Raw genomic sequence first — 18667 nt, 5'->3', positions numbered from 1 at the left:
GGATTCTTGAACTGGGGTCCGTGAAATAGTTTTGGGAAGTCCATGATAGTGTTTAATTTAAAACATGGATGAATTTTTGAAAAGAGATTCATTGAAAACTTAGTGTTGCTAGAGTCTAGCAGCTAGACTTTATTATTTTCGTAGTAAGACAAACAGCATTTTTTTTTATGTCACTAGTGTATATGGCGTTATTTTATAAAAAAAAACATTTCGGCCCAAAATAAAGCGGAAAGTTTCACGTTATAAGGGGTCCACGTTACAAAAAGTTTGATAACTCCTAAATTAAACAACATAAAGAGGCAATTTAGATTTACAAATATTGATCGTTCAAAAACCTTCGCGCTGGTTTTTTATCGTTGTTGCCCAATCATAAACACGCCAAGTGCTTTTAAGAAAAGCAATCACACATTAGCAAGATGCGGTCGATAGGCGAAGCCCACGTATTGTATTAAGCTTTAGATGCGCTTATGACCAAGCAAAGAAATGCAGAGAAGCGTACAGAAACAAAATATCGGACTCGCGAAATTTTCAGTGGAAAGCTGTGTGTTAAAAAGACGACCGATCGGTTTAAAATCGCGCGATTTTTAGCGACAAAAAACACCAAGCAAACACATATGTGAATAGCGAAGCTCTATATGCCTATATATGCGCGATATCGATATACCAGCCACTATATACTAAAGTCATCACGGTAACATTGGGACTATACGGTGCACAATATGATATATTGTATGTACAGAGTTAAAACACATTCTGTTTTGCAACCGAAGATGAAAGCGCTTTTTTAAGGAATAATTATTTTATACACGTTTTTTTTTGTCCACAAATAAACTAATTCAGAATTTAAAACTACAGGAAAAAATCTATTTTTTAAAATCAACTTTTTCACTTATATATTACGCATTTTTAATACATAGCAAAACACAACGCCATATCTGGTCGTTAAGTAAAGAAATTGAGCACAATTTTAGCACACATTGTTGACGAAGATATTTAAACAATTAACAAAAGGTTTTAGTAAAAACAAGAAGTCAAAAGTTTGAATTCCGTAAAAAAGTGATCTATGATATTGAGCTCAACTAAAAGTTGATAGTCGTATGTTTTGCTTGCTTAAAAATGAGTAAAACGACAGATATACGCATCGCATAAGCCATGTGGAACATAACGGGCATTTTCGACAAAGTTTTACGGAAAAAATCAGTTGCGCGGCAAGAAAAACACACCATTTTTTTGTCGTTGTTTTTTAATTGGAACTCGAAACATACACGTTTTTGTTTTGTTTTTTTGGTACTTGTTTTCAAAACAGTAAGTGAGTTATAAGTTTTTTTTTTGGCGAATTTTGTTAGTTTAAAGAAAATCTGTTTACAAAAGTGTTGTGTAACGTGATCAGAGTACAACACAGAAAGACAAGAATTCGGTAAACAAAAAATGGAACAACTTTAAAACTCGATCCAGAAACAGTCAATCTAAATCAATTTCGGAGAATCCGTGATTTTAAGAGAGCATATAAAGTAGTTACGAAAAAGGACAATAAAACGCAAAATACAAGTAAAACAAGTTTTTAGAAAAAAAATTAAAATGCTTGATTGGTATTTCCGCAAGAGAGTGCCTTATGGCGTATCGCTAATAACAAGTAAAGTAACAATATTGAAATAAGCTGTAATTGACACTACGGAAGTCCGATGATATCAGATCTGAGTCAATACCCTACACCAAATGGTAGTATGTCGGTACTCGTACAAAATTTATCAAAAAAAGTAGGTCGAAAACTGCAGGTAACTTAAATTTTTAACGATAAAGCATTTTCCTAACAACCTGAAAAAAATTAACTTAGATTTTTTTAATTTATATCAATTTTTCTAGTTGGAGTATACTAATGACGTAATTTGCTATCGTATCAGATCGCGTTTTTTTGTCCAAAATATCAAATATCGGAATACAATGTCAAGTATCGGACAGTTTTGACACACGCAACTTTAAAGCGACGACTACGCCTAGCTAAGGGGGTTAAGTATAAAGTGTACAAAGCAATAAACAACGACGAAATAAAACAATCCAGCTAAATATGTATTCACTGATATTCCAGCAATCCCCGTGCGACTTCTACATAAAGGCGCTGACGTTTTTGCGCGAGCGGCGTTTTTTCGCTCCTTTACTGCTCTTGGACTTCCGCTGGGTGGCAGAAGAGGGCTGCTGCGCCTGTCGCGAGGTGGCGCCGTCGAGCTGAGGCGGACTGCGAACTGGCTGACGACTTATGACCTTGCTCGGCTCGCACGAGATCTGAAGGTTAAACGACGGTGTTGAAATTTAAGTTTTACGTATTTTTTTCAAGCTTATGTAGAGCGCAACGGCTGTGTGGACTTAACGCATCTTATAATGACAACCGCAATGACTGTTGATCAGGGATAAAATTGGGGTATTTTGCAATGGAAAAGGTTCTAACTACATGGCACACTCGATTCAGGAAAAATTTTGCTCTAACGTAGATAAAAAAAACCAAACAAATTAAAGGAATAAAAGCTGCCTTACTATGTTGAAAGCGAAGGTTGACCCTATCTCGGTGTATTGTGGCGAATCCAAGTTGCTGCATATATGAGACTCAAGAGAACATGTTGCAAGATTGACACTTTTTTATAAAAGTTGCCTTATTCACATATAATACGACAGCAAAACACGGGAGCCATGGGTCATTCGCAAGCACTGCTTTTCTTAGGACGTAGTAGATAACCGATTTCAAGCAGTAATTTCAAAATTTGACTTATTTGGAATTTTAAACTACAGAAAATCGACTCTTCTTTTTCTAACTTGGTCTTACCGGCGCTGATCTTGTGACTGATGTTCCGGCGCTCGGCTCGGCACACAATGGGGAAAACCCCGGCTTGCCGACGCCCGCGTGCTCTGTTGCGTCATCACTCATGCTGTCCGAACTGTGACGTAACAATGCGATGAAAAAAGTTTTTAAAATTGACGAGGTGACGAAATTTATCGATAAAGAAACAAACGGTTCTATTAATTGAAAATCAATCCTACTTCAGAATTTTGTCTAAAATTAACTTTATTGACAAAAACTCTTTTTTACATTGTTTCGCCCTGAAAAATTGAGAACTCTAAAAAAATGTCAAACAGATGTTAAAAATGAATAAAGAGTTATTTAAAACGTTCAAAATGCTACCTACTTCTGTATGGGCTTTATTATTCATACTGCGTTGAAATTTTATGAAAATTTATATTTTAAACTTTGGCCATAACTTTAAAAGCCTCATTGGACTTCAGGCTTCCTCAGTAATAAACCCTTAAATAATGACATGTCCAATTGGAGTTTGACTGTGTTTAGAAATCTGCATTAAAGAATAAATATAAACTTAACTACGGTCCCATTTGGTTTTTAATTTATTTGGATATTTGTTTTAAATTTAAAATAGGGTAGCAACAAATCTTCCATGTAATTGCCTCATCAAATTTGAAAAATTAGCATTAATCACAAACACATTCGTCATCAAATATGACGTCATACCTTCCGGTGGTGGTGGTGGTGGTAGAAGTGTTGTGCGGGTATTGCATCGGGTAGCCAGGGGCGTCTTCAAACGAGTTTTCCTCCTCGTTTTGGTAACTGAACGTATAACGTTGGTGGAATATTAAATAGAGAGCTATGTAAAGTGTTTAAGTGTTCTATGTTTTCCTATCTCTCATGCGGTTTAATTTATGTGTTGGGCTCACGTGACTTGGATTTTTTACTAAATAGACAGAAATGGCCGTTTATTTTTTTTAGTGTTTTAACTCGATTCAAGTATAGTTACTAATTCAGGATTTAGTGTTTTTTTTATAGAGACGAAAACTCTTTGTAAACAAGTTCAACTAGATTTCTTACTAAATAAACAGAAATGGCCGTTTAATTAGTTTTAGTGTTTTGACTCGATTCGAGTAGTTACTCATTTTTCATTCAGGTCGCAAATATAAAGCATTTAAAATTCGCATTTCATACTAGCGTAACGTTGCAATCCTATGTGGTTTAATTTGTGTTTTTTTTAGTCTTTTAACTCGATTCGAGTAGTTACTCACTTTTCGGGTTCGTGCGGGTAGACGAGTTGTCCCGAGTCTGGTGAACTGCTGAGTTCTCCGTTATCCGAGTACTCACGCAAGTAGCTCATCGCGTGCTGCACCGCCGGGTTGTTGCTGCCGTTGACAAACTCGCTAAGCTGGACTTTCAGCATCTGAACGAGTAAAAGCAGATTTTTGATCTGAACGAGTAAAAGCAGATTTTTGATCTGAACGAGTAAAAGCATATTTTTGATCTGAACGAGTAAAACAGATTTTTTTCCAAAAATAAGTTATTGCTGCCAGTGACAAACTCGCTCAGCTGGACTTCAGCATCTAAACGAGTAAAAAACAGATTTTTATCGAGTAAATAAGGCAGATATCACGGCGTCTAATAATGGTCTGTTTTGGAACCAGACGGGTAAAAAGTATCATATTTTCCTAAAACTAAATTTCTTTACTTACCGTGCTTGAACATTGAGAGCTACATACAGTAGCTCAGGCGGTAGTGCAAGACTCATAAAGATTTCGGGAAACACGTGTTTAAAACGGAAGATGTACAACAACAGTGTTGAAAAATGTGGTATTCATTGGGATAATTTGAAAAATGATTTTCCGAATGAGGTGAACAATACTTAAAGTGGTGAAAAAGTCGGAGCTAAAATAATATTAAATTAATAGTAAAGATTGTATTTAAAATGAATCGCATCACAGCCAGTTTATTAAACAACCAATAAGTTGATCTCATAAAGGACTGCCTAAATCGCAAAAAGATAAAGATATGTAAACATCGTAAAAACAGAAATTCTGCGAACTTCGTAAAAACTCACGTCGTTTTCGTCGGACAGCAGTTGGTACTTTCCATCTTCGACGAGCGTCAGCCTCTTGTGTTCTTCATCTTTTATCTCGAGCTCGTTCTTGCAAGCGAGGTGCTTCTTCTTTTCGTCCTTTTTACGAAACAAAAGTTGTTTTTGAGAACGGCCAGATAGTTACACAGACGCTAGTCAAGTAAATTCACAAAAAGTTCAGTGTCAAAAGGATACAAAAGGATTGAGAACGAACAGAAAAAAGTTGAAATGTCAGTCAAGGCTGATAGAACCTAATTCACACAAACAAACAGTGGTAAAGGGGTATAACTAGTTTGTCTTGTATTGATTTGAATGCAAAATGGCCCTTGAAAAACTAATTTAACCCAGTTCCAAACAAGTGGGCTTCGAAATACAGGGTTGCCACACGATTTTACAATATTATTGAGACTTTTTTTCAAATAAAAACCGCGCCAGGATTTAAAAAATGCGCATCGATTATGACATCACAGAGGAAGATGCAGTGCTTACGTTGTAGAGCTGCTTGTACTTGATGTAGCGGTTGTGCTCGGTTTGAATGGACTTTTCCATTGCTTCCAACTTGCCCTTGAGCTGTTTTCCTTGCTCCTTTAACACAAGGAATTAATTTATTTTCAACTTTGTGGAGGAACGTAAAGTTTGGATACAATTAAAATAGCGCAAAGTTGATAAAAATCTGCATAAAAGTGTTCAGGTAACTCAAATTACTTCAGTTGCCCAATTTACCTGTTCTTCAGCATCAGGGTCGGCGATCGCCATCAGAATCTTATGCAGGCTGTTCATGAACCCGGGGTTTTCCCCGTCGTCATCCCTGACGTCACTTCCGGTCCCGGTTGACGTTACTGCGATGACGTCGGTCTGGCTGGTGGCAGCCTGTTTGGCCGACTACACGAAATACAAATAGGCTCGTTGTTATTACTATAAACTACATAGTGGTTCACAGCTGTTTCCCGAGACCACTGTTAAAGCGGACTGTCATTTAAAGTCAGATTTTTTCTTTCAATGTTATTATCAATGCAGTCTCGTCTTTATTATAGATCAACCGATCTCCTATTTTTGGACTGATACCGATCAAGATTTTTTTACAATTTTGTTAACCGATAACTCATACCGATCTTTTTTATTTACCGGTGAAATGTCAAAACTCGAATTAATTGAAAATAAAATACCAAATATACCGGCCTACATTTACCAAAACCGATATATTACTACAAGCGAAACATCAGTCATCTCGGGTCTTAGTTGGTTTACTGTGTCAAGCATCCGAGTCTAGTTCAGTATATATTGAAGGATTGTTGCTATCAATCCGGTTGAGTCTTTATCTACCTGCTGCTTAATCTTCTTCAGCTTTTTTTCGAGCTTGTGGCACTCAACAAACTTTCCTTTGTAAGCATCAGCGCCCATCGCAAGTCGGTTCGTGAGGTCTTCAACCTGTAACAAACAGCTTGTTTAGACAAATTTCGTGGTAAAATGAGAAATAGTGAGGGAAAATGCCACAGTTTTACAACAGGGGACGTGGCGTTGTTTTGCACATTTGCCTTACAAAAAACTAAAAAAGAGCAAACATAACTTGGTCGCCAAAGCTTCAATGTTATACTCACCTAGATGGATCGCCGCGAGTAAAGAAACACTACTTTAGAGTAACCATCCACTGAGCTTGCCAATTTCAATAATTTAGTGTTTAATTTTTATGACAAGGACTTGACTTGAAGTTCACTTGCTCTAATTATGACTTGACTTTGGCTTAAGTTATTTTTAAAAGACTTGACTGGGACTTCAGTCATTTCGAAACGAATTGTTTACAACAATGTAAGCCAATAATGCTTGAATCGCCAATTTAAAAAATTGCGTTGCGTGAAACAGCAAGCCAAAATAAAAGGCGGGTTAAGTAATCATGTGCGACTGAGAATTAAATTGTGGTCACCTTCTTTTGAAGCTCGGCGATGGTTTCTTCTTTTGCGTCCACCTCCTCTTTTGGGATGACGTCAGCTACTACGTCAGTTTGTTGACACTGGTGAGAAAACAATGATCAAATAAGTTGACCACCGACCAACAATTATAGGCTACCTAATAAAAACTACATAGAACGTGTATAATTGCATATCCATTTTAGAGCAAAGTGGATGACGGTTATAACGAGACGTAAAATGAATGGAAACCCATAAAAAAGTCGAAAGCAAATTTGGAATTTGTAAAATAATCTTAAGCTAATGGCTGAAGGTTGCAGTTAGACGTAACATAAATATCGAAGCTCATATAAAAGTATTAATCACATTTTGAAAATTTCGAATCATTCTTATGTTAATGCCTGAAAGTTGTAGTTACTGCATAGAACGTTTATAATGGCACAACCATTTTGGCGAAAAATGGCGGGAGATTATAGTTGGACGTAGAATAGATTAATGCCCATACACATAATTAGCATTTTGTGAACATTTCAAATATATCTTAGAATTATTGTTGGAGGTTGTAGTGAAATAGCCCATACAGCCACAAGGTCACATTTTATTAACGTGTCGAATAGCTCTTAAGATATGGGCTGGAGGTTGTAGTTAGACGTAGTAAGAATAACAAAAACCACACAGAAGTATAGGTAACAATTAGTAAACGTTTAAAATAAATCTTAAGATAATGGTTAGTAAGACGTTAATTATTATAATGGAAAATTGTGGTATACAGCTAAAGGTTTTTCTATAAAGTGCACTTTATAGGTCATTCATTGTTGACTGAATGGTGATAAGTCTATAATGAATAGGGGTCGTACGAAAGCAATGCGTTTTGACTATTTTTATTCTTAGGGTATTGAAATCAAGTTTTGAACAAAATGACTGGCAATAACAATCAACTGATATTTTAATTAAACGTCCTCTTTTAGGAACGTCAAAACTGCTTTCTTAAACGATTTAGTTACATATCAAAACCATGTAACATGAAAAGCAAACGAAAATTGGCTGGTTTAAAAATTATTGTATATTGGCTAAAACAGCGTCTCTGAAATCTGTTTGCTGAACTTCTTCTATTAAAATGTGTTTCTAGGGACTTTCAATCGCTGTCCCATTCAACAATTAGAGAATTAATAAATTCCTTGTGAAACACCTGACTAGAGGTCTTTCACGTAATACTGATGTAACCGCAGAACACCGGTTGAAAATCACTTGTGGTAGAATACCTCGGTTTTGCTTGGGCTCTTCTTTTTGGTCTGAGTCCTCTGGTTTTTGGTCGAATGGGCGCCAGGACGCTGTGACCTGTCCCTCGAGCTCGCTTGCGCCACCGCCTGGTCGGAATCTTCAAGTTGTTTCCGTAGCAACAAGATCTGACGCTGATGCGATTAAAGAGGTAAAAAAATGCTTTTTAACGTGAAATTGAGGGCTTTGTGACAGTAATTCCCGACCCATAGGTCGCGATCAAATTGGTGGGCCGTATAATTTGGTTGGGCCGCCTTCTGCAGTGGTTCACATGGTTATAATGGAAGCAATACGGTGTTAATTGATTTGGAAAATGTCTGTTGCTGTTGCGATTAAAGAGGTAAAAAAATCGCATTTTTACGCAAAATTGAGGGCTTTGTGGCAGAGTTTCTTAAGCTAGATCATAGGCGGGTAATCTTTTCCTAGTAGAGGGCAAAACCAACCTCAGAAAGGTTTCTGCGGGAAGTAACAAATTTTAACTGACAGTAATTATGCATTCATATACAAAGAGCTGGAAAAATTTTAATTGTCGATAGTTGGTACGATCGAGGGTAGACATTACGCCTTTAGGATGAAAAAAAATTCGCATTTAAAGAGGCAAAAAATCGCTTATTTGCGTGAAATTTAGGAGCTTTTTCTCAACCTTTGGGTGATGACCCAAAATTAGTTCGTCGCTTAGTTTGGTTGGGTCGCCGAATACAATGGCAGTAGAGTGGAAGCAATGCATTTATATTGGAATTTCATTTATGCTATTTTGTTTTTCACTTACAAATAAATCGGCAGAGCAATTTGGGGTCGCGACCTTTTTCCATATGTCTTTTTTCAAAAAGTCCAGTGGAGAGAATTAAGTCGCCAAGACTTCGCGTTTGTACTTACGCTTAGTTAGGAAAGAAACAAAAAAAAACGTAAAAAGGGTTGTGATAAACTGCTTTAGAAGCTACTACGCAATGAATGAACAACAAGAACGTGGGTTACAAGTTGTTTGTGAACTAGTAATAGGTCACTTAAAGCACAACCAAAAGTGGCAGTTTAGTATTTTGGTACAGGTGTACAGAAAAACGGATTTTACCTTATGACAGCTAAAATCCAAAAAAACACTAAACATTACACAGGTTTAAAGACGGCAACTACAAATCGACACCAACCGAAAGTTACAAGATGGCGTAAAAGCACAAGAGAAATGTTAGAAACCACTCACGTGCATGTCACGCTCCGCTTCCTCTGCGTTTCTCCTTTCTTCCATGATTTCTCTCTCGTGGTCGACGATGGCTCTCTCGCACTGAATCAGTCGATCTTCTGCGGTCTCTAACTGGCTTTCGAGAGCGTGGATTGTAGACTCTGCACCTCTCAGCTCAGCCATGTAAGCCTCCTTGTCCTTTACGGGATTGGAATTATATTCACTATACTTTGAAAAATAATCGTTTGATGTTGCATACAGTTAGTTTGGAATGAAATTATTCATTACTAAAGCGATTTAAAAAAAAAGCAAAAAAGTCAAAACTTCAAAGAATTTACATGTTAGGATTACAAAACGCACAAAAATTGTTTACAAAAATGACAAAACCTGAAGCGAGCTTTTTGAAATTGTTATTCAATTTGATCATGAAGTTAGTTTTAAATAATATCCAAAAACATTTAAAGGTTTTATATGCTCATTAGAGCAATAAATCGTATCCGCGAGTCGGCAGAATTAACCTGGATGTAGCTCGAGCTGAGGCTCGAGAAACTTGTTTTTATACCTGGTTTAAATTATATTTGAAAAAAGGCAATTTTACAGCAGAAAAACAAGGTAGGCAGTTAACATGCAAACTTATATGACGCACCTTTTTCAGAGTATTCATTTCAACCATGAGGCGGTCCCTTCCATTAGTGACCTCGGTCAGTTCTTGCCTTAAGAGTCTCTTAGACGCATCCAGTGCATTGACTTGCTCGGAAGAGTTCCTCAGAGCGTCAGCCATCTTGTTGTTCTGTTAACAGACCATTGCTATTTGGTGGAAGGTTAAGATTATCGTCTAACAAAAGACACCCTACTTTATGCAAACACTGCTGAAAACATTCAATTTTTTTTTTTGTAAAAAAAAAACATTCGAAAAGTTGATAAAAGGTTTTCACATTCTTGGAGGAAACCTTTCAAAACTACTTTAAAATATAATTTTTTTCATTTATTTGATTAGAAATTAAGAATAATTTTAAATCTCTTAAAAAAATAAATTAATTGTGATTAAAATCAAAAATTTGAAAATAAACATTTTCAAATCTATTTTAAAATAAAATTGCAATTCAGTATAGTATTTTTTGTTTTCAAGAAACCATTAAAAAATACCCCCCCCCCCCCCCCCCCAAGTGCAATACTCAATTATTTTATTTCTGATAAAATAATTTATTAACCTCTTCCCTGCACTTCCGATTGACCTTCTCCATTTCCAGCTTCTTCTTGCTGACTCTCGTTTCCGCAAGGTTTAGTTTCTGCTGGACAATCTCGATGTTTTCCTGCGACTGACGCAGTTGCTCGGCTAGAACCTCCAATTTGTCGGCCGCTTGCTGGCGCGCAATTTCAGTCTTTGAAAATTGAGTCTTTAAACAAAATAGAGGATCGGTAACATGCTATTAGAAATAAGCCAAATATTAGCTAATTTTAAAATGTTTTTTATTTATTTTGTTTTGCAAGTTATTTTTATTGCAAGGTACCATAAATCATTAAAAAACTCAAAGTGATCCGCCAGACTGTCACATTATTTTTTTAAAGTCTGGGTATATAAAAACTACAGGACTATACCCTCATTTAAATATTATTTTGCAAAATGATGCTTTGAAAAATAGCACAGCAAAATTGAGACCTTGTAATTTATATGGACTGCTACATGTTTTTAACTGGTTGCGTAGTTACATACATAACAAAAAAATCGTTTTTGAAACTAAACTACTGATTTGTTAAAAGCTACAATGCGTTCCTGACAAAACTTGAGTCCAAAACAAAGAAAAAAATTTAGTCCTATAAAATGTTTTATTAAAAATATTTTCTAGTATTTCTGCTTATGGATGTTGCATTCAATTGAACTGTGATCTTTGTTGGAAATTGTAGTATGTTTTACCTAGTACCTTGCTTCAATAAATAATAGTATTTCTTGGACTTGGAATCGCATAGCAACACTAATAAACAGAATTAAAAAGATAATTTTCATATAACCTGCGTGAATGTGCAATGACAAACAGGTCAGGTAGACAAGCATCTAACAAAAAACGAATTATGCTGCTTTGTCCTCTTAAAAGTGTGCGAACAGTTGGCCATGTAAAATGCATGGTAATGTGACATTTAAAACCACATCCCCACACGTTGGAAAATACAGTTTTTACCTTAAACAAATCCCTCTCATCTGAAATGTGCTGCAGTTTTGAAACCAAATCATCGTTCTTTTTCTCAAGCGACTTGACTCTGGTTTCTGTCTTGGAGATGTCAGTGTGTGCGCTTTGTTTCAGTTCATCTTGCTGAAGTGAAAGGGTCTGACAAAAAAAGTAGAAATTTTGGTCTTTGCTGAATTTAAGCAAAGTTCAAAACTAAACACAGGATTAAAAATGTTAATTTTATTACAAACTTGACAATATCGTAACTAATTTTATTAAGTCAAAATGAAAATAATTATAAAAGTTGTAACTTAACTTTTAAAAAGATTAATTCTGGTATTAAACTTTTGACCATAATGTATGGGGCTTGTAGTTAAACACCAAACCAATACAAAGCCCATACAGAAGTAGGTAGTATATTTTTAATGTTTACTACCTACTTATTGGTATAGGCTTTGTCCATGAGTTTTAAAATTCATTCTGTGTTATTAAACTTGATGTAAATATTACTTTTTTATATTCCGAAGATTGCAAAATTATAATCTTGACTTTTAGGCAGCCAGTGTTTTTTTGCAATTTAAAACCCAACTGAAAATATTGCACGACAACCCAGTAGCATCATAACAAAGTTAACGCACACAGTACATCTTGGGCTACACACCAAGCCTTAGCATACACCCTAAGTATTGATTACATTTCATGAATATAGAAGTGCTAATAAGGTAGCAGGCTGAAAAACGTCCTTTTCATTGGCTTTATGCTAATGAAGGAAGTGGAAGTGGAAGTTGAAGGATAACCTAATTGTATTGTATTACTGCATGGTCGTTTTTTTAAAGGATTTACCATTAGAATATCATGTGTTACACACATCAGTGTACAATTTTTAAGATCATTTAAATGTGTTTTACGCTCACAATAACATGTAATGGAACGACTGAAAAAAAATCAATAAGATTTCTAATGATTGGAACTGAAAGAAAGGTTGGTTAATCCACATGCACACCCACTTTAACAACTGCCACAATGCTTTTTGTTTGAGCTGTCTTAATTAAAAAAGCTATTTAAATATATGTTTTTTATGTTCATTAAATTTATAAAGGGTGATAGCTTATTTTTCCTGTCAAAGATAAATCCCACAAAAGGTGTTAAGGGTATATGAAGGACAAAGCCTAAGTTGAGCGAAGGCATGATGAAAAATGCGAACTTGTTTGAACTTAGGTCATTACTGTATTGGCGGACACTTATATTTAGAAGAGACTTTAACCATCTGTCATTTAGCCCAAGGTTATATGTTAGAGGACTTTGTTTCATGTGATGATACAGTAACATATCTGTTTATAAAGATCCCTTCACAAAAACAACATATATATGCTACCTACTAGTTATATAGAACTATAAATTTAAAGCATTTTAACATGGAAAAAGTGTAACAGACGTGGCTATTTTGTATATATTTTAATCAATTTAAAAACATTACAGTTTCTGTGAAGGTGCATGCTACTTTGTTTCTTAATGCTTTAAGATAAACCCAGTGAACTTTTGTTAATTTTAAAAACTGTGTGCAACTATATAAATATAGGAATCTAAAAAATGAACAGCAAAAACAAGGGCATAAACTGAACAAAAAATGAATAGTGTAAACCTAGCAGATATAAACATTTCACAAGATTGTGAGTAACCCTACATAACATGATACAATCCACCCACTTTGTTACTGTTTTTATGACTAACTGAAGCATGAGAGTTGAATAAACAAACAGCAAATAGACGTGTTGGTTTTATGACCTCATCTTGACAGATATATGGCAAGCAATCCTGTCACAGCTCAATGTAAAGCCATCTGACACTGTATATTTGTTCTTAGGGCCTTGGTGTTTGTATATACAATAAAGGGGTGCATTGTTTCCACTTTTAAGTAGGAAATGGCGCCTAATACAACTCTCGAATCAGTTTATAATTTGCTATACAGTGTATGGTATAAAAATTTTCTGAACTGTGTGTAAAAAGACAAGAATCTACCTTGATTTGATCCAGCATTTGCAGGCGATCAGCTTCATTCCGCTGCAGCTGCATGTCTTTCTCTTGAAGCTCAGCAATGTGTTTCTTTTCCAATGCAGCATTGTCCCCGGTGACACGAAGAATTTCTTGCTGCAAACTGATTAAGTACAGCAATATGTGTTAAATAAATAACAAAATTTTTTTTTTTTAGAAGGTAAAGTCAAAAAGTTTTTGCACAAATTTCAAGGGTAAATATTAAAAACGGCTTTTTAAAAAATTTAAGTTTTTTTTGGTGAAAGCATTGCACATTTTTACAAAAAAAAACAAAGTTATTGTGGAACTTCAACATACAAACACTGCAACTTAGTGACTCTGTAGTGCATTTGTAGCAGCAACAACAATAACACAGTGTGATGATGTCACAATGCATCATTGAGGTGTCAGACTGAGTTATGACAAAGAGGATGTGACGTTCCTGATGAAGCAACTAGTTAACCACTACACATCGAAATGCCCACACAAATGCCAGGATTTGACATAATGTCACTTGCCTCAGTGTGGAACGGTGTATTGCGGTAAAAATTCAACTTATTGACAATGAAATATTCACATTACTAATTGGAACAACCTGGATTTTTTGAAATACAACCTCTATTCTGTTTTACACATGTTTCACAATTAATAAGAAGGATGTTTAAAATGTGCTTTGATATTCCTACTCTGTCTAAACCTCTACTGGTCTACTTAAACCTCCAACCATTATGCTCCAATGTTTGATTACAAAATACTTATGATTACAAAATACTTTGGTATCACTTTGTTAGTAATTACAGTTTAACTTTTTCTTTAGTACTACTAGTTAATAGTAAAACGCCAATTTACCTCTCTATGTCCTCAAGGAGTCTTTCAGACTTCTTTTCGGCGTCGACCAACTTTTGCTTGGTATTTTCGATTCGCTTGTCGGCTTTCGAAAGCCTCATGGTGATCTTATCGTGCTCAGCATTTAAAGCTGTCAGTTGGCTTTCAAGAACCTATAAAAGAAATCAAAGCTTTTTAAATCAAAGCTACTTTTAATCATTTTCCACAAATAACTTCAGTTTCATGTTCTGAAAACAGATAGCACATTTTGTTAAAGAGAAAACATAAAAAAACTGATGAAACAACAAAAATCGCTACAAACCAAATAACTTTCTTTAACTTACTTTTGCTAACACATTACAGCGATTAAGTAATCTATATAATAATCAACATAAAACACATCAAAATTAGAAACAAATTTCAAAATATTTACTACAAAAAAAATTAACAACTTGCTGCCAAACAAAAGCTAAAGTATACTTTATTGTTTTCTTCGGATGACTGCAATTGTTTTTCTGTGCTTTGGAGGTCGGAAGAAAGCTTTTCCAAGTTGCTTTCCAATTCTTTCTTTTCGTTGTTCAGGTTCTCGATTTTCTTTTCAAGTTCAACCTGTTCCTGTTCTGCCTTGCTCAGTTGTTCCTGCCAAGAAATTAGTATTGCTAAAATAAAGTGTTAAAAAATATATATTTGGAGTGCTAATTAAGCTGTTTTTTCATGTTTAACCACTGAGGTTGCATAAACCCAGTTGGGGTCAGGGCACAATGTAGTATTTTAAGTTTGAGTCTCACGGCAGGGAAGTGTTTTCTGTGACCTATGCCTTGTGCAAAATATGCATGCGGTCTTGTTTGTGGTTTTACGACTTTGGTAAAGAAACTGTATTGACTAACAAAACATAACATTTGAAAGCTATATCAATAAGTTTGTTTTTTACAAACTCGATTATTGTTATAATTGGCCGCATTTTGCTCTAATTCTTTAATTTAGAAAACTAGAATTGGAGTAGAGGTTATTTAAAGGGCAACTAAAATTGGGCCGAATTTACCGCGTTGCATAAGTTTGGTAAAGCAAACCAAACATATATAGATAATATTTAAAATGTAGATACCTCAAGAGCATCAGATTTAGTTTTCAGAATAATTAGCCCGTTCTCATCTTCGCATTCAACCAAGTTGTCATTTTCAGTCGACATGCGGAACTGAAATGGAGTGCTGGCCCCTCTCACGTAACCCTGCTTCGTCACGTAACAGAACTGGTAGAATTCATTGTCGTCTCCAGGAAGTTGGTAGGCTGCAGAATTCAAACAAAATTTGCAAAATGACTAATAAAGCTTTTAAATTACATAGGACCCTTGTGCTTCGGAGCTAGGGGTGAAGGTCTTGAAACATGTGTTGTATTGTTACGTTTTAATTCTATAATTAGTAAATTGTATTTCTAGGATTAATGTAAAACTTTATAGCTTGGAAAAGGCACCATTGCAAACAAAAATCAGCCAGCTAGGTCAATACAAGTTTTAAGATGGCTGAATTTTGTTTAAAATGGTGCATTTCTTAAGCTATTAAAAACATTTAAACTTTTATTGTCGGTATCATGTGTTATGTTGGAAAGCATGATTTTGTTGTGGAAAAATTTACCTTGAAAGGGTACAGTCTGAGTCCGATTTCCACTGCCATATTCAAGCAGAGTTTTAGCTTTCGGGGCCCAAACATAGGTTGTGTAGTCTCTTGGGCTGGTCCATCCCACTCTAAAAACACCTATCCAGTCCCTTGATGATGGTTCAATAGCTTCGGTGATGATGTAGCAAACTTTGATATCAATTTCCGGAGAATAGAAATCAGGCACATCAGGAAAGATCACCTAAAAACAGCAAGATTTTACACACCGTATTTTAACAAATTTAAAAAACCATAGTTTTTATGCAACTTTACATGCAACACAAGATGTCTTCGGAAAGGCTTACAAAAATCATTACGGCCTGATCAGGATTGAAGTGCAAGCAAGGCCAGGCTATTGTTTTTGCGGTACTGTCCCAATATGACCGAGATTGTGAGTTCGTATCTTACCACAGGCTAGTTGTTTTTCTAGCCTGGCCTTGCTGGCACTACAATCCTGATCAGGTTGACTGATTTTGGTAAGCCTCTCCGAAGACATATTGCATATTATATGTAGGTGGCGCTATCGTTGGCCAGTACTAATCCAGAAGGGCTTGATCACAGAATACACATGGTGTGCATGAAGGTACTTCACATACAAGTAATCAAAAGAATGGTTCTCACAAATATTTTTACACAATATTAGATACAAAACTAGTTCAAATTTATTCAAAGAGACAACTTGACCAATAATCACAGCTATGATTTTGTTATTTATAAATAAACGTGATGTTTAAATGTTAAGTGTATATTCAACCTGGGAAAAGTTGCTGATGGCCATATTGTGGCTTCCGATGTTTTCAGGAATGAAAGGCACGTCGTCAGACTCAATCATTTCAGTTGTAGAAGATGCTGGGTCTGCCATAGCTTGCAATTGTATGTTCTATACCCTACAAAAGTCTTATGTTTTCTCTTAGTTATCTGGAGAAAAAGTTATGTTTTAATATTAAAAAATAGAAATACTATGTGTTTTTGCTTTTTTTTATATAAGGGTCACCTCACACTCATAAAGCATTGATGGACATGCACCCCAAATCAACTAGCTTTATTAAACAGTAAAATAAGCGTAAATAACTAAAAAGTATCTTAAAAAGCCTAATGACTTTCTAACTTGTTGAATCATTTAGAGAACAAATCATAAATTTATTAATGACTTGAATAATGCAATGCAAAAACATTGCTCTGTTTACTTTTCTACAGTTAATGAAACGAGTTGTCAAAGTTGATCTGCAAGAAGGAATTAAATAAGAGAGAACAAATGCTGGTCTAGAATACTACCATATTTTCGTCCAGGGGGGGGGGGGGGTTATATTGCTAATATTATTTGGTTTAGGGTAAGAGTTTGGGACCTGGGCGAAGTTGGCGCGCTGGATGGTTTTGGGCAATATCTCCAAAAGTTGTGACGATACAAAGTTGAAATTTCTACACAATCCTTATATTGCTTACATCTTTCCAGCAATCACACTTTTAACGAAAAAATATTAATATTCATTTTTATGAATATTAATATTCAGCTATATTAACACCATGGGTCAAGAAGATGTTATCACATTAATTCTCCCATATTTATTTATGCATGGCAATTTTAATTTTAACTAGGATTCTAGACCAGCACCTTTTTTTAAATAACGCAAAGAATCTATAAAAAACGAATTTTATTTTATTGAATTAACACAATTAACCGAACGCTCAGTAAACGTATTTAACTTAATCCCGGTAAAGTCTAGCTGGTCACCAACACGAACTAACGTTTATTAATAACATTTAACAAAGACAACTCTACGATTGCACAACTCGTCCTACAAAACAATACTTTTGACATTCGCCCAACAGCCTTAAAATGGTTCCCCTTTTTCAGTCGACAACTTCTTCTTTTCACCATTGTTTCTTGCTGTCGAGGTCAGCTGACTTTGTTATTGTTTTGACAGTGACGTCACTTTAAATGACATCGATTGAGTTCTGTGATGTAATTTTTCGCGGAAACAGGAAATCCCGTTTGAAATGAATTTGCTAATCTGGTCGAAATAATGGCCACTGCTTTAAACAAGTTTAAAATGCAATCAACCTGGCCGATAACCAGTATCTTCCTATAATATTTTTTTTATGTTAAGCAAATAGTATTTATTCTATTTAACATTAGGCTACATTTTTAAGCTGAGTTAGCAGAGCTTTGAATGAATTACAAACTTTGTGAATTAGTAAAATAAGTATAAAATTGCACTAAAAATCGAACAAAGTTATACACACCCTAGATTCCTAGAATATAGATAACTTATTCCGCAAGTGCGCGAGGAAATTTTACTCCACAAACTCTTTTATAAATTTCGATACCCCCGATATTTTGGATAAACAAATCTGCGATTAAATGCCAGTGTTGTAATGACTTAAGTCAATGACTTGACTTAAGTGCACTTAAGTCACTGTTTTTAAATGACTTGACTTGACTTAAGTCTTTTGGGCAAAATGACTTGACTTGACTTAAGTCTTTGGGCAAATGACTTGACTTGACTTAAGTCATTTGGACAAATGACTTGGGTTAAAATAAATTGTTTTAATTAAGCAATCATTTATAAAATTGCGTTATTTATCCAGATCGTTGCACATAAAACAATTTGCTTGTAATATGTTGCTTTTATGTTGGTTTTTACTTGAGTTGCTCATAATAATCGAAGAAGTTTGCCGGTTTTCATAATTTATTTTTTTGACAATGGTTGGACTTGAAGTTGACTTGGCTCTAATTATGACTTGACTGGGA

General features: G+C 35.2%; 1 protein-coding gene across 1 annotated transcript; it reads right to left on the bottom strand.

Annotated features, from left to right (window-relative positions):
- Nucleotides 1-417: 417 nt before the first annotated feature.
- On the bottom strand, nt 418-16854 carry LOC146145756 (uncharacterized). Its single transcript, XM_083390673.1, has 20 exons — nt 16670-16854; nt 15895-16117; nt 15369-15550; nt 14744-14902; nt 14288-14436; nt 13427-13562; nt 11420-11566; nt 10454-10639; nt 9889-10032; nt 9264-9440; nt 8050-8199; nt 6805-6891; nt 6207-6311; nt 5607-5765; nt 5373-5468; nt 4866-4982; nt 4060-4211; nt 3515-3610; nt 2816-2927; nt 418-2280 (listed from the first exon to the last, which is right to left on the bottom strand). The coding sequence occupies exons 1-20, from the start codon at nt 16775-16777 to the stop codon at nt 2104-2106; spliced, it is 2862 nt and encodes a 953-aa protein (XP_083246799.1). The 5' UTR covers nt 16778-16854; the 3' UTR covers nt 418-2103.
- Nucleotides 16855-18667: the final 1813 nt, after the last annotated feature.

The sequence above is a fragment of the Ascidiella aspersa genome, chromosome 5 (genome assembly GCF_963924565.1).
Source record: "Ascidiella aspersa chromosome 5, kaAscAspe10.2, whole genome shotgun sequence".
Classification (NCBI taxonomy): domain Eukaryota; kingdom Metazoa; phylum Chordata; class Ascidiacea; order Phlebobranchia; family Ascidiidae; genus Ascidiella; species Ascidiella aspersa.
The sequence above is the reverse complement of the archived record's forward strand: the minus strand, read 5'-3'. Positions and strand labels throughout refer to the sequence as shown.

Coding starts and splice junctions, on each gene's coding strand:
- LOC146145756 (XM_083390673.1), bottom strand. CDS start 16,777: ATGGCAGACCCAGCATCTTCTACAACTGAAATGATTGAGTCTGACGAC. Junction 14,903..15,368: donor CTAAATCTGATGCTCTTGAG/GTATCTACATTT, acceptor ATTTCTTGGCAG/GAACAACTGAGCAAGGCAGA. Junction 11,567..13,426: donor AAATGCTGGATCAAATCAAG/GTAGATTCTTGT, acceptor TTTTTTTGTCAG/ACCCTTTCACTTCAGCAAGA.